The sequence below is a fragment of the Cydia splendana genome, chromosome 15 (assembly GCF_910591565.1).
Source record: "Cydia splendana chromosome 15, ilCydSple1.2, whole genome shotgun sequence".
In the NCBI taxonomy this organism is placed as follows: domain Eukaryota; kingdom Metazoa; phylum Arthropoda; class Insecta; order Lepidoptera; family Tortricidae; genus Cydia; species Cydia splendana.
Window position 1 is genome coordinate 15,310,270 of NC_085974.1, and position 12,231 is coordinate 15,322,500.

Here is a 12,231-nt window from a genome sequence, read left to right on the forward strand (position 1 = left end):
TAGTTTGTCTACGGATCTCCTCATTTCTGATTCGATCACGCAGAGAAACTCCGAGCATAGCCCTCTCCATAGCTCGTTGAGCGACTTTGAGTTTTGAGATGAGGCCGATAGTGAAAGACCACGTTTCGGAGCCGTAAGTCATCACTGGTAACACACATTGATTAAAGACTTTCGTCTTGAGGCACTGAGGTATGTCGGACGAAAAGACATTACGTAGTTTCCCGAACGCTGCCCAACCGAGTTGGATTCGGCGGTTGACCTCTTTCTCGAAGTTGGACCTACCTAATTGGACTACTTGTCCTAGGTAGATGTACGAGTCAACAACTTCGAGTACCGAGTTCCCAACAGAGACTGGGATGGGCACAACATTGGCATTTGACATAAGTTTCGTCTTGTCCATGTTCATTGTTTTAAAATGAGTACGAATCTCCGTTTTTATGGGAAGTAAAAATTCGGCTGAGCTTATTGCGGACTCTTTTAAGTTTCGTTGCTCATGCTCATTAGAAGTACATGTAATGTCATTAGTAGAGTCGAGTAAATCTAGCCTATGATACAAATAAAATCAGAAAGACCGTACACTTTAAAAATTTGTTACATATTATGGGGTTATTCCCACTAGTTAGGTACCACCAAGTTGTTACCAGTGGTAACTACTGGGAATTTATTTCCCACCTTTCTTCCCAGTAGCTACCACCAACTAGGTTTTGTGGTAACTACTGGGAATTTTTTTTCCAGTAGTTACCACTGGTAAAAGGTGGGATTTTTTTCCTAGTAGTTACCACCAGCATTTTTCTACCGTACAGTTTAAATGTCTTTCATTATATGAACAAAAAACACTACACTACTAGGCTATTATTAAAAAAAACGAGGTCCAGCGATTACTTTTTGGATTATAATCTTAATTACCATACAAAATTAACACATAAATCGGGTTATTCCCACTAGTTACCATCAAGTTGTTACAGTTCAATAGTAATAAAAACAGTATAAGTAGAATACTATAAAAATAGGCTTTATTGAACCCTAACAAAATTGTAGTGGTAACTACTGGGAAAAATATCCCACCTTTTACCAGTGGTAACTACTGGGAAACAAGTCCCATTAGTTACCACTGGTAAAAACTTGATGGTAACTAGTGGGAATAACCCAATTTATGTGTTAATTTTGTATGGTAATTAAGATTATAATCCAAAAAGTAATCGCTGGATCTCGTTTTTAGGGTTCCGTACCCAAAGGGTAAAACGGGACCCTATTACTAAGACTTCGCTGTCCGTCCGTCCAACAATACAACAAACGTGATTTTTGACCAAAGTTAAGCAACGTCGGGAGTGGTCAGTACTTGGATGGGTGAACGTTTTTTTTTTGCTTTTTTTTTCGTTTTTTTTTGCATTATGGTACGGAACCCTTCGTGCGCGAGTCCGACTCGCACTTGCCCGGGTTTTTTTATTAATAGCCTAGTAGTATGGCGTTTTTTGTTCGTATATAAATAAACATTAAACACAAACACAACACAAAAAAAAAGAAAAAAAAAAAAAACATTTAAACTACGTGACTGTTTTTTATTCCCATTTCTTCCATAAATACTAATCTATAAAACCGTATATTCGGTGTTTTTGGTGGTATACGTTTTTTTACACTAGCACGCTAGTCGAAAATCTGGACAAAATCTTAATTTTTCCTAGTATACTAACCAAAAAGGCCGAATAGCTGCTATAAGGTCTTTTAACTTAGGATTTTGAAATCCTAAGTTAAAAGACCTTATGACCTAAGACCTTAATTCGCACTTGAGTGCGAATTATACATTGTTACTAAGCAAAAAGGCAGCATGTGACATATACGGCGTTTTAACCTAGTTTCTACTTCGTAACTAAGTTAGAACGCCGCATAACGCATGTTTACCGCCTTCTTGACTAGTACGACCTACACATTTTTAAGCCTAATACTAATCTAAAGTTTTTTATAAAATAAAAAAAACTGAGCTGTTTAGAAACATACTATAAATACCTAAAATAAATACATATATATACCTACCACATACAAAAAGAAAAAATGGAAAAAGTTTTTCCGTTTCGTAGAAATTCAAGAAAGATGTTTGGGTTGGTTTTTTGCGATTATCTCGAAACTAGCTTTTGTCGAAAAACTGCCTTTTAGACTAGGACGGCAGTATGTATTGTTAAAAAGGCAAATAATAATCAAAATTCACACATTTGGTAAATAGGACAAATAAAGTATAAGAAATATGTATACAATACAATACAAAATATTACAATTCTTTTGGGTCTAGAACCGAAGATGTTTTACCTACATTATTTTTAATCACAGAGGCAGAGGATACTTCTTATTATATTGTTATCTTTGCAAATGCGAATATTAGACAATCATGATTTCAATTTCTAAAACATCTAAATATGTATGCTTGAGTAAAGATTTGTTAATTAATAATTACGAAGTTATTAAGTTGAGTGGATCTCATTTATAATTTTTTTACAACATAGAAGGTAAGCAATAATACCGCCTTCTCTGCTACTCCTACCGAAAGTTCCATAAGTGCATCTCGTTCGGTCGTTTGGCCCCTCCCCCGTTTCATCTCTATATTATTGTACCTCTATGTTTTACAATGATTTTGGATTAATTTATGTAAATAAAAAGGTACTTTAAAAAAAAGTTTATCAATGCAAAAAATTCCTGACATTTTCGTGTTCCGTCCCCATTCCTGACAAAAGGCTAAAATTCCTGACATATATAGTTGGTCAAGCAGATCTTGTCAGTAGAAAAAGGCGGCAAATTTGAAAAATGTAGGCGCGAAGGGATATTATCTCATAGAAAATTTGAATTTCGCGCCTTTTTCTACTGACAAGATTTGCTTGACCATCTATATCAGGAAAATTCCTGTCATCTGGTAACCCTATGCAGAGTTATCTTGGTCTGTTTCTATTGTAATTTGTATAATAAGCTAAGGACTGTCTCATTTCAATCATAGACAGGGAGAATCATACTATCCTTGTCTTACTAGCACCCAAAAGAAAAGGAGGAGTATAGTTTTTCTGGTTCTTACTGACTGACAAATTGGTTTGACCAACTATACCTACGACGTTTCGAAGACTGCATTAGCGTGTAGATTGTAGTTTCATGCGTAAATGGGAACGTCTAGCATAGTTTTTGACATTGACGTTCATGTCATGTTGTTGTATTTCACTTGTATTTATTTGACGCGACTCGCGAGGATTGTTTTAATTCTTTTGTTTGTAAATCTTGTTTCTACCATTTTCTCGTCTCGTTGTTTATAGTATTTTATCTATTGGATACATTCCTGCTCTTTAGCTGGTTTGATAGCTGTTCCGCCATCATGAAAGCTGCAAATAAAGGTACTACTTAAATGCTGGGTTCACTATTAAAGGGCTCACTATTATTACACAAGTAAGGGAGTAAGGGCACATCAAATACACATTCATGAAGTGAGTGGCGAGTTAGGTGAACCAGTAATACATTCTAGTCTTATCTCAATTATGTGTAACATTGGTAAAGTAGGCCTCGCCTGTCACCTACAACTGTGCGCTGTGCCACACACATATTATACGACTTCGTTTAATAAGTGACTTACCTTACTTAATTAAGTGAGTTACCTTTATGTAGCTGCCAACCCACACGTACGGTTGATGCCCCAACTGAAGTACCCAAGTTACCATACAAATTGTCTAGAAAAGTGGATGTATGTTATGGAACCAACTGTACTGTGATTGTTATTTGGTTGCAGTTTTCCACCTTATGGCTATGCACGTCTAAGATTTGTTTTTATAATGATACTAAAACTAGTGGCTCTCATGAGCTAGACTTTCCGAGTCTGTCAGTCCATAGCTTAAAACTGATTAAACATGGCTAACAAATTAATTCTATATATACTCCCAAAATTCCATGTGAATCAGTTGAGAAATACCATTTGTAGAGAACAATGGGACAGATATATGAAAGCATAAGCGTCTGTAACGCTGTAGGTATATATATTATTTTTAATAAATAAATTATTAATTTACAGTACATATAAAGGAGGAAGCAGAATTCGCACCAGAAACAAAGTGTATAAAGTTAGAAGAAGTCATTGTAAAGAATGAGATATCTGAACACACAACATGCAATGGGGATATGGACTGGAAGAACAGAATAGTTGCTGGCCTCAGCGAAGCAGCACAGGCTCGCCTGTATGAAGACCAACATGTTAAAAATGAATTTGAACAAGTGAGATGCAATGGGGATAAAGACTGGATGAACAGTGCAGTTGCTAGCATCAGCGAAGTGGCAAAGGCTCGTCTGTACGAAGACCATCAAGTTAAAGATGAAGTACAGGCTCGCCTGTATGAAGACCAACATGTTAAAAATGAATTTGAACAAGTGAGATGCAATGAGGATAAAGACTGGAAGAACAGTGCAGTTGCTAGCATCAGCGAAATGGCAAGGGCTCGCCTGTATGAAGACCATCAAGTTAAAGATGAAGTAGTGGTAGGCCCAGAGGTTCTGCTCCGACAGAAAAGTGAGTATATTAGATAGAATTTTAAATGCAGCAATAATAATGATAACGCAATGAGTACCTATAAAACCATTGCTCAAAATACGGTGACTGTACGGAATCGCAGTGACGTGCTATAAGCGTCACGATTTTATCGCATGCCCTCCACACTGCTGCTCAAAATACGCTGTGGTGCGGAATCGCAGTGACGTAGCGCCGTAGACGTCATGACTTTACCGTATGTGGACATCGTTGCTTAAATAAAATACGCCGAAGCCCGCCCGAAATCCGCCGTGTACGACTACGATGCGCACGTGCAAACTAAAACTTAGCTCGTGCACGTGCAATCACTAAAAAAAACTATTTCTTGTTTTATAGAATTCAGAACTCATAGCTCGTGGCAGTAAACTTCTCTAATATGCATTTTTTTATTTCTTGTCAGTTCCATACTTGTGTCAAGAATCAAAAAACAACGAGAACAAATATATATCATAGATTACTAGTGTTGCAATTGGAACCATTGTTATCTGTGGGCACTATAATACAAAATACTATGTACTTATTCTTGAAAGTTTTCTTATTATAAATTATTTATTATATTAAAATTTATTTATTTATTTATGTTATGGAGATCCAACAGCTATCTATACAGAGTATTCACAATTAATAAGAGATGGAAAGCCAATTACAGGATCACACATGTAGCAACATTCATGACATTTTAACTAGCCACATTATACTAAAATGAATTCTGTTTATAGGTGAATAGAATTCACTTTTAGTTTAAGGTAGCCAGTTACTAAACAGTGGCCAGTATTGAAGAATTACCCTACCCTGGTTTAGTAAATCTGAAAAATATTCTAATGCATTGTTTGTATTATTTTCAGGTACTTTTATTGAATGTTCCTTTTCTAGGATGCACTTCTTCAATATTTGGCACTCAGATCTTCGCGGTGCTTCCGATTATAAACGAAAACGCCACATGTTTAAAGTTCTTAAGTCTTACTTCGAGAATACCGAGAACATAGATTTTACTGGTCTAGAAAGGTGTGTACATAATTTATGCACGAATTTAAGGGCATATTGGAACAAAGTAAGTCGTAGTAAAAAAACGGTTTTAGTAAAATATGCACATTGGTTAAATAAAGTCGTGACAATACGCTTACCATGTTACAAAATGGAACAGTGCACACTCGAACAAAATATAGCAAGTCCATCTGATCCATCTAGTGGATGTGATAGATGTCGCGGCAAAGACATTTTTGAGCATAGAGAGCTGCTAATAGATCATAAAAATTCTAAGGAGACACTGTCCAATACGAGTTTCACAAATATCGTTGCCGAAGAAATGGTGGATCTTGTTGAAAAGGCCAAATTAACAAGACAACAATATCTGGTTATAAGTAAATTCTTTAACAATAAGTTTCCTGATTTTTTACCAACTTGTAAAAGAGTGTTCAAAGCTAGGATAAGGTGATTTTGTATAATTTTGTCTAAGTAGGAATAAATCATGCTTACAGTATGTCTAATCGAGAGACTAATGGAAAAAAGTTCCATGTGAAATAATTATAATTGTACATATAAATTAAATTCGAGATATATGCGACTTTTATTTTCACATCATTGACTTAAGAACCATGCTGGCATATGATGGACGCTATCAATGACATAGTAATGATAAACTGCAAGTTTTATTTTAGAACGTCAAAAAGTAAAGCTCGTTTCACTCGCGCGATGTTATAAAGCGAGATCTGCTTTATCACGCCGAAAACAGCGTCCACCGTACGCCTGCTGATGTCTGCGTAAGGCTGCCTTCTGTCTACACTCGTACGCGCAGTTACCACACTTAAAACTCTTTTCTTCATTGTGAATCAACTCGTGTCTCTTTAAATTACATTTCTTGGAACATTCATAAGTACAGTGACTACATTTAAAAGGTTTATCACCCGTGTGTATCATTTGGTGTAGTCGTAAATCTGATTTCATTATACACTTGAAATCGCAATCATCACATTGATATGGCTTTTCCCTAGTGTGTACTTTCTCGTGACTGCGTAAGTTTGTTTTAACACTGCATCTGAAATCACAATAGCTGCATTTGAATGGTTTATCCCCAGTGTGTATTTTCTCGTGATTAATCAAGACGGTTTTTTGATTGCATTTGAAATCACAGTGTTTACATTCAAAGGGGTTCTCGCCGGTGTGTATCATTTGGTGACGGCGTAAATTACATGCCTTACGACATGTATAATCACAATAGTCACATTTATGAAAGCGGTTATTAATGTGTGTCACTTGGTGTTTTCGGAAATCATTTTTTCGTGTACTCTTGTAATCAGAGTCACTACATTTAAAAGGCTTGGAATCCCTGTGTGTTATATCCCGTATTTTTATACTTCTTTTATCCGATTTGTAATCACATAAGCTGAACTTTAATAGATTTCCACCGGTGTGTGTCTTCTGGTGTTTGTGGAAATCCCTTTTCCGAATACTGTTATAATCGCATTTGCCACATTTAAGGGGTTTCGCATCCCCGTGTATCCTCTCATGTCTTTTTAAATTCCTTTTATCTCTACACTTGAAATCGCAATAGCTACAGTTCTCCGATTTCTCCATGGTGTGTACTAGTTTGTGAATTCGTAAGTCTTGTTTCCTACTGCATTTGTAATCACAATATTTGCATTCCAAAGGCTTTTCATCTGTGTGTATCATCTCATGTATTTTTAAATTTCGTTTATTTGGCTTCTCTCTATTGTGTATTCTCTCGTGACTCCGTAAGTTTCCTTTCGTTCTACATTTGTGATCGCAATACCTACACTTAAAAGGCTTTTCATCCGTGTGTATCATCTCATGACTTTTTAACGTGGTTCTATCCTTGCATTTGAAACCGCAGTATCTACATCCGTAAGGTGTCTCGCTAGTATGTGTTCGTTGGTGACGTCCAAGGTTGACTTTCAGACTGCACGCAAAATTACACTCGGAACATTTAAATGGCTTTTCACCAATGTGTATCTTCTGATGTTTTAACAAGTGTCCTTTGCGAATACAGTTATAATCGCAATTCTTACATTTGTAAAGTTTTTCAATAGTAGGTATGCCTTCATGAGCTCGTAAGTCTGATTTTTTAAGGTTGATGTCACAATAGTCACTTTTAATCTTACTTTTTCTGTTTGACTCAACATTCTTGCGGGAATTAAGTGAAGTTAAAGAATGAATGTGTATGTGTTTCTTATAAACTGCGAGGTATTTGAATTTTTTGCCGCAATCATTGCATTCATATTTAGTATTTGGTTGCTTGGTGTGAAGCTTGTAGTTGCGGCGCCCGACTCGGCAAGTGCGGCGCTCCGTGTCAACCAGCAGGCGCTCCAGTCTGACAGTGCAGCTCAGCCATTGCGCGGAACCCGCTTCAAGTGCTGCAAGACAATTTATAATATTTTATAGTTTGTAAAATATCTACCCAAACAATGTTACTATACAATGGGTTAACCTTTAGTTTTACAAATTGTGGCTTTCCATCAGAGGCCTTATGATTCATCAGCAATACGGACCATTTTACTTAAAAAAAAATACTAGAATCTCTTTTGGAATTTCAGATGGAAACATCCAGGATGAAACAGATGGTAAAATTTACTTGGTATATGGAATACTAATCTATGCAGGTGAAGTTGTGGAAACAAGCTACTGAACTATAAAAATACCAGCCAAGTGCGAGTTGGACTCGCGCACGAAGGATTCCGTACCATTACGCAAAAATAGGCAAAAAAATCACATTTCTTGTATGGGAGCCTCACTATTTAATTATTTAATTTAATTCTGTTTTTAGTATTTGTTGTTATAGCGGCAACAGAAATACATCATCTGTGAAAATTTGAACTGTCTAGCTATCACGATTCATGAGTTACAGCCTGGTGACAGACAGACGGATGGACGGACGGACAGATGGACAGCGGAGTCTTAGTAATAGGGCCCCGTTTTTACCCTTTGGGTATGGAACCCTAAAAAAGCAGCACTGTTACTAGGATCAATTTTATAAATGTTGAACTGACTTGGAAGCGATGCTACATGAGGTTGGTGAAAAAGCTCAGGGCCCAGCACAAGCTCATCCTTAACAAGGTGGTCCTCGTACAGTGCGGCACTAGGGTCTGTGCTGTCTGAGCAAGTGGGCTCCTCTTTCACATGGTCTTCAGTGTTCAACTCTTCTTTAACGGGCACTGAAATAATTAAGTCTAAATTAACGTTTTATAGAACACAGTTGGATATAATAATTGTAAAAATTACTTCCCTATAACCTCATATTTTGAGCCTTAATTCTTGTTTTTTTTATCTATACTAATGAATTTATTTTCTGTATTAATTTTGTTTAATCTGTTTTGCTTGCAATATATTGCAAGCAAAGGCTTGTAAAATGCCACTCACCTTCGTCAGTAAATACATCAGGCGTCCCGTTCACACCGCACAAGCCCCCGTTATTCTCGTCGTCAGGCTCCTGCTTGACTAATGGAGCCTCTACAGACATCATACTGCCGTTAGTTATCCCAGCCAGGTCTTGACGGGACCTTTCCATCCGAGAAGAGAATACACAAAACGTTGACCGTCACGATTCACTAACATTGGCGAATATTTTAGTCCTAGGTCGACGTAGTAGGGGTCATCCATTAATTACGTCACACGTTTAGGGGGGGGGGAGGGGGTCCAGAAAATGTGACATATTGTGACATGGGGGAGGGGGGAGACACAAACTTTGTGACGTCACTTTAACTTCATCAGTAACCGAATTTTTTTTTTGATTATTTTATTCGCTGTACATTTAAATAACAAGTTTTTAAAACGATAATCGTTTTTATTCTTTTAATTTTCTTTCCTAAGCAGTTTTGGGTTATAAAATTACTAATATTTATATCGTCAAAAATATTTTGATAAAATATTAATAATACTTAGGTACTTACTTAATTCGATTTGGCGATTTCGTAGAAAAAATGTGACGTCACACTAGGGGGGAGGGGTTTGCCAAATGTGACAAGGGGGGGAGGGGTCAAAAAACCTAGAAATTCGTGTGACGTAATTAATGGATGACCCCGTACGATGACGTGCGACACTGTATTCTGTAATTAGTTGACGATGTAAATTTAGCTATAATAGCTTTGAATTTAAGAATATAAACCTTGTTATTACAAAATAAATAAAACTTAAGCAATACCACAGAATAACTAAATGCCAATACAACCAACGGGCAACGACAAACGAGCGCGTCACAGATGACAGTAGCCGGAATTCCATTTTACGCTAAAAGCAAAACAGAAAACAGACGGACGCACAATAAAAACATTGCAGAATATAATTATCAATCACTGTAAGACAAGATAAAGCTAAATACAATTCACTTGTAGGATTTAGTTCTAGAATAGCGTTGGGAGTGACGTCTTGACCGTGGGGGTTTGATTCTATTTGTTTAAGGGAGGTTTTGGGTAATGCGTAGATTGCGTAGGTAGGAACAGAACATCTGAGACATGACATTGACAGTATGACAGTGCAGGCAGGCATCTGTCATTCATTATTGTCTAAATGTCTATCGGAGACGACGCTATCATTCAGTAGTATTTTCTGAAATAATTATAATCAATAGAAGTAAAACAATCGACTTATTTGATTTCTCCGTATTATGGAATTTATTTATTAACAATGGTGAATGTTATGAAAGGAGTGCTCGTGGAATGGTTGGTATTTTTTCTGATAATCATAACCTTACTCGAGATTGACCCAAACATTAACATAAATATATAACACCAAAGCAAATAAATTTAGGTAACATAACATTAACAAATAACTATTCAATGTAATCTAAATCCTGAGGAATGTTGAACATTTGATCTATAACTTCGTTTTCACACTGAAATGTATTCTTCATGTAGGATTTCAGAATGTAAATGTTCTCTGTCCATCGGTTGGCCGCAGTCTTCAAATCCTGAACATAAAAATGCACTTAGGTAGTGAACATCAGACTTTTTAGCAAATTTTACCTCAATGCTGGCATTCATGTTGCTCTTACCTCAATTTCAGTCTTTAATTGAGCTATGTACTCGGGATCAGAGTCTCTATATTTCTGTAATTCTTTCTTTAAAGCCTCTTCCTGTTTTTTCATCTCTTCTAAAGATTTCAATACTGCTGTTCTTTCTTCAGTTGCTTCACGCCCAACCTATGAATTGGAGTTCATTTATGCAAAACAGCATTAAACTTTAATAAACAAAATATTAACTATATTTATACATTACCTTTATAGTTTGGATTGGGTCTTAAAAATGAAAGTAAATAAAAGGTCTTAGTAGAAACAAATACACTTAAAAAATGTAGACACTAGCCGGGTCCACACAGAGCGAGCATACACGCGAGGCAATTACCTCGCACACAAAACGGCCAGTGTAGTTGAGCCTCACGCGCGCCGCCTCGGCCGAGGCACGTCTACACTGGCCGTTTTGTGCACGAAGAAATCGCCTCGCGCATATGCTCAATCTGTGCAGACCCTGCTACTAATGACATAGCTAATTGTTACATCTTTTAAAAGTTTAGGTCAATTTAATCATGATATTTTATATTTTTTAAATACTCACAGATTCACTTGCAATGGCTTCTTCTGTCTTTTTCAGTTTCTTTGTGTATTCTGCAAGCTCATTCTGCATGTCATTGAGTTTTCTTTTCTTTGCATTCTTGACTTTGCTGAAAACACAGATTTAATTCATTAAAAATGTCCCGTGTCCAAGATAACATAGCATCAGTGACCGACAGGAACCAGTAACCAACACTTCTATTTTTATCCAAGAAGCAGTCTTATTGCAGTCCTGTCCTTGCAGCTTGCACAGTGTCGGTGTTGTCACACAGCTTTTTCATGGATAAAAACCAAAAATGTGTTACTGGTTCCTGTCGGTCACTGGTGCCACTATCAAAAAAAAAATATTTCAGAACATTGAATTCCATACATTATTTAGTTAGTGAACAGCATACAGTTCGCTATTGCTAAGTTAGATCTATATTTTTACATAAAGAGTTTGCACAATAATTGAAGCAAAATATTCATACTTAAACTAAAACTTATTACAAAGGCCAACCATACACCTATAATGTATTGCTTTATAAAAATTATTAAGACAATTTTTTTACAAAGTGCCATACCTCGGGAAAGACCAAAAGTAAATGGAAGTTCCTATCTTCTCCGAGTCAACCAAGTGGTCATCAACCAAACTCTGCACCACCTCTTTCACTGACTGCATGGTGATACCTTTCTCTTTCGGTGCTATTTTTTCCAACTCCTAAAAAAATATTAAAATATTTAAACCCGATTATGATTGATATTGATTGAGACTTAGAATAGTTTTCTATATAAATTTTCTGTTAACTTGTTCTATTACTTCTAAAAATGTTTAGTTGGTATAGTTTTGTTTGTTAGTGGATAAATATGGAATTAACATTAATAGTGCCTATTGTAATTCGAAAATTAAAGGGGGAAGGTGATATTGACAATAATTCCCAGCTTTTTCATAGAACTCACTTATTTGTATGAAGTTTTCACAGAATGAAAAGTATCCAAGATGATTATTACTATGTTATTTTATTATTTATTTAGTATAAAATAAATACCTTCAACTGAAAGAAGTCCTTGCTATTATGAAATATCTCCAACATCTTAGTCCTCTTCTCTTCAGCACTAAGTCCTCTTTTCTTAGACATTTTACTTGTTC

The 12,231-nt window shown here is 36.2% G+C and overlaps 4 protein-coding genes across 4 annotated transcripts in view; 2 read left to right on the forward strand and 2 right to left on the reverse strand.

Annotated features, from left to right (window-relative positions):
- Positions 1-3,218: 3,218 nt before the first annotated feature.
- LOC134797285 (uncharacterized) lies at positions 3,219-5,978 on the forward strand. The gene is made up of 3 exons (XM_063769512.1): positions 3,219-3,365; positions 4,034-4,525; positions 5,389-5,978. Exons 1-3 carry the CDS (start codon positions 3,347-3,349, stop codon positions 5,976-5,978), a joined length of 1,101 nt encoding a protein of 366 aa, XP_063625582.1. The 5' UTR covers positions 3,219-3,346.
- A 178-nt stretch (positions 5,979-6,156) lies between these two features.
- LOC134797284 (zinc finger protein 665-like) lies at positions 6,157-9,104 on the reverse strand. The gene is made up of 3 exons (XM_063769511.1): positions 8,918-9,104; positions 8,548-8,712; positions 6,157-7,914 (listed from the first exon to the last, which is right to left on the reverse strand). The coding sequence occupies exons 1-3, from the start codon at positions 9,063-9,065 to the stop codon at positions 6,239-6,241; spliced, it is 1,989 nt and encodes a 662-aa protein (XP_063625581.1). The 5' UTR covers positions 9,066-9,104; the 3' UTR covers positions 6,157-6,238.
- A 968-nt stretch (positions 9,105-10,072) lies between these two features.
- The window catches only part of LOC134797785 (general transcription factor IIH subunit 5), a 2,406-nt gene continuing 247 nt past the window's right edge, over positions 10,073-12,231 (forward strand). The window contains exon 1 of the mRNA XM_063770153.1: positions 10,073-10,215. Within this exon, the coding sequence (XP_063626223.1) occupies positions 10,181-10,215 (35 nt within the window). The 5' untranslated portion in view covers positions 10,073-10,180. The remainder of the gene's footprint in view (positions 10,216-12,231) is intronic.
- On the reverse strand, positions 10,253-12,220 carry LOC134797796 (meiotic nuclear division protein 1 homolog). Its single transcript, XM_063770164.1, has 5 exons — positions 12,131-12,220; positions 11,666-11,802; positions 11,107-11,212; positions 10,548-10,694; positions 10,253-10,463 (listed from the first exon to the last, which is right to left on the reverse strand). Exons 1-5 carry the CDS (start codon positions 12,218-12,220, stop codon positions 10,326-10,328), a joined length of 618 nt encoding a protein of 205 aa, XP_063626234.1. The 3' UTR covers positions 10,253-10,325.

Bases quoted from the DNA above. Each gene is read 5' to 3' on its own strand.
- LOC134797285 (XM_063769512.1), top strand. The intron at 4,526-5,388 runs GTGAGTATATTA...TATTATTTTCAG, and splicing joins GGTTCTGCTCCGACAGAAAA to GTACTTTTATTGAATGTTCC.
- LOC134797284 (XM_063769511.1), bottom strand. From the start codon at position 9,065: ATGGAAAGGTCCCGTCAAGACCTGGCTGGGATAACTAACGGCAGTATG. The intron at 8,713-8,917 runs GTGAGTGGCATT...TAATTATTTCAG, and splicing joins TGATGTATTTACTGACGAAG to TGCCCGTTAAAGAAGAGTTG. The intron at 7,915-8,547 runs GTCAGTTCAACA...ATTGTCTTGCAG, and splicing joins TCATGTAGCATCGCTTCCAA to CACTTGAAGCGGGTTCCGCG.
- LOC134797796 (XM_063770164.1), bottom strand. From the start codon at position 12,220: ATGTCTAAGAAAAGAGGACTTAGTGCTGAAGAGAAGAGGACTAAGATG. The intron at 11,213-11,665 runs GTATGGCACTTT...CTGTGTTTTCAG, and splicing joins TACTTTTGGTCTTTCCCGAG to CAAAGTCAAGAATGCAAAGA. The intron at 10,695-11,106 runs GTGAGTATTTAA...TCCAATTCATAG, and splicing joins AAGCCATTGCAAGTGAATCT to GTTGGGCGTGAAGCAACTGA.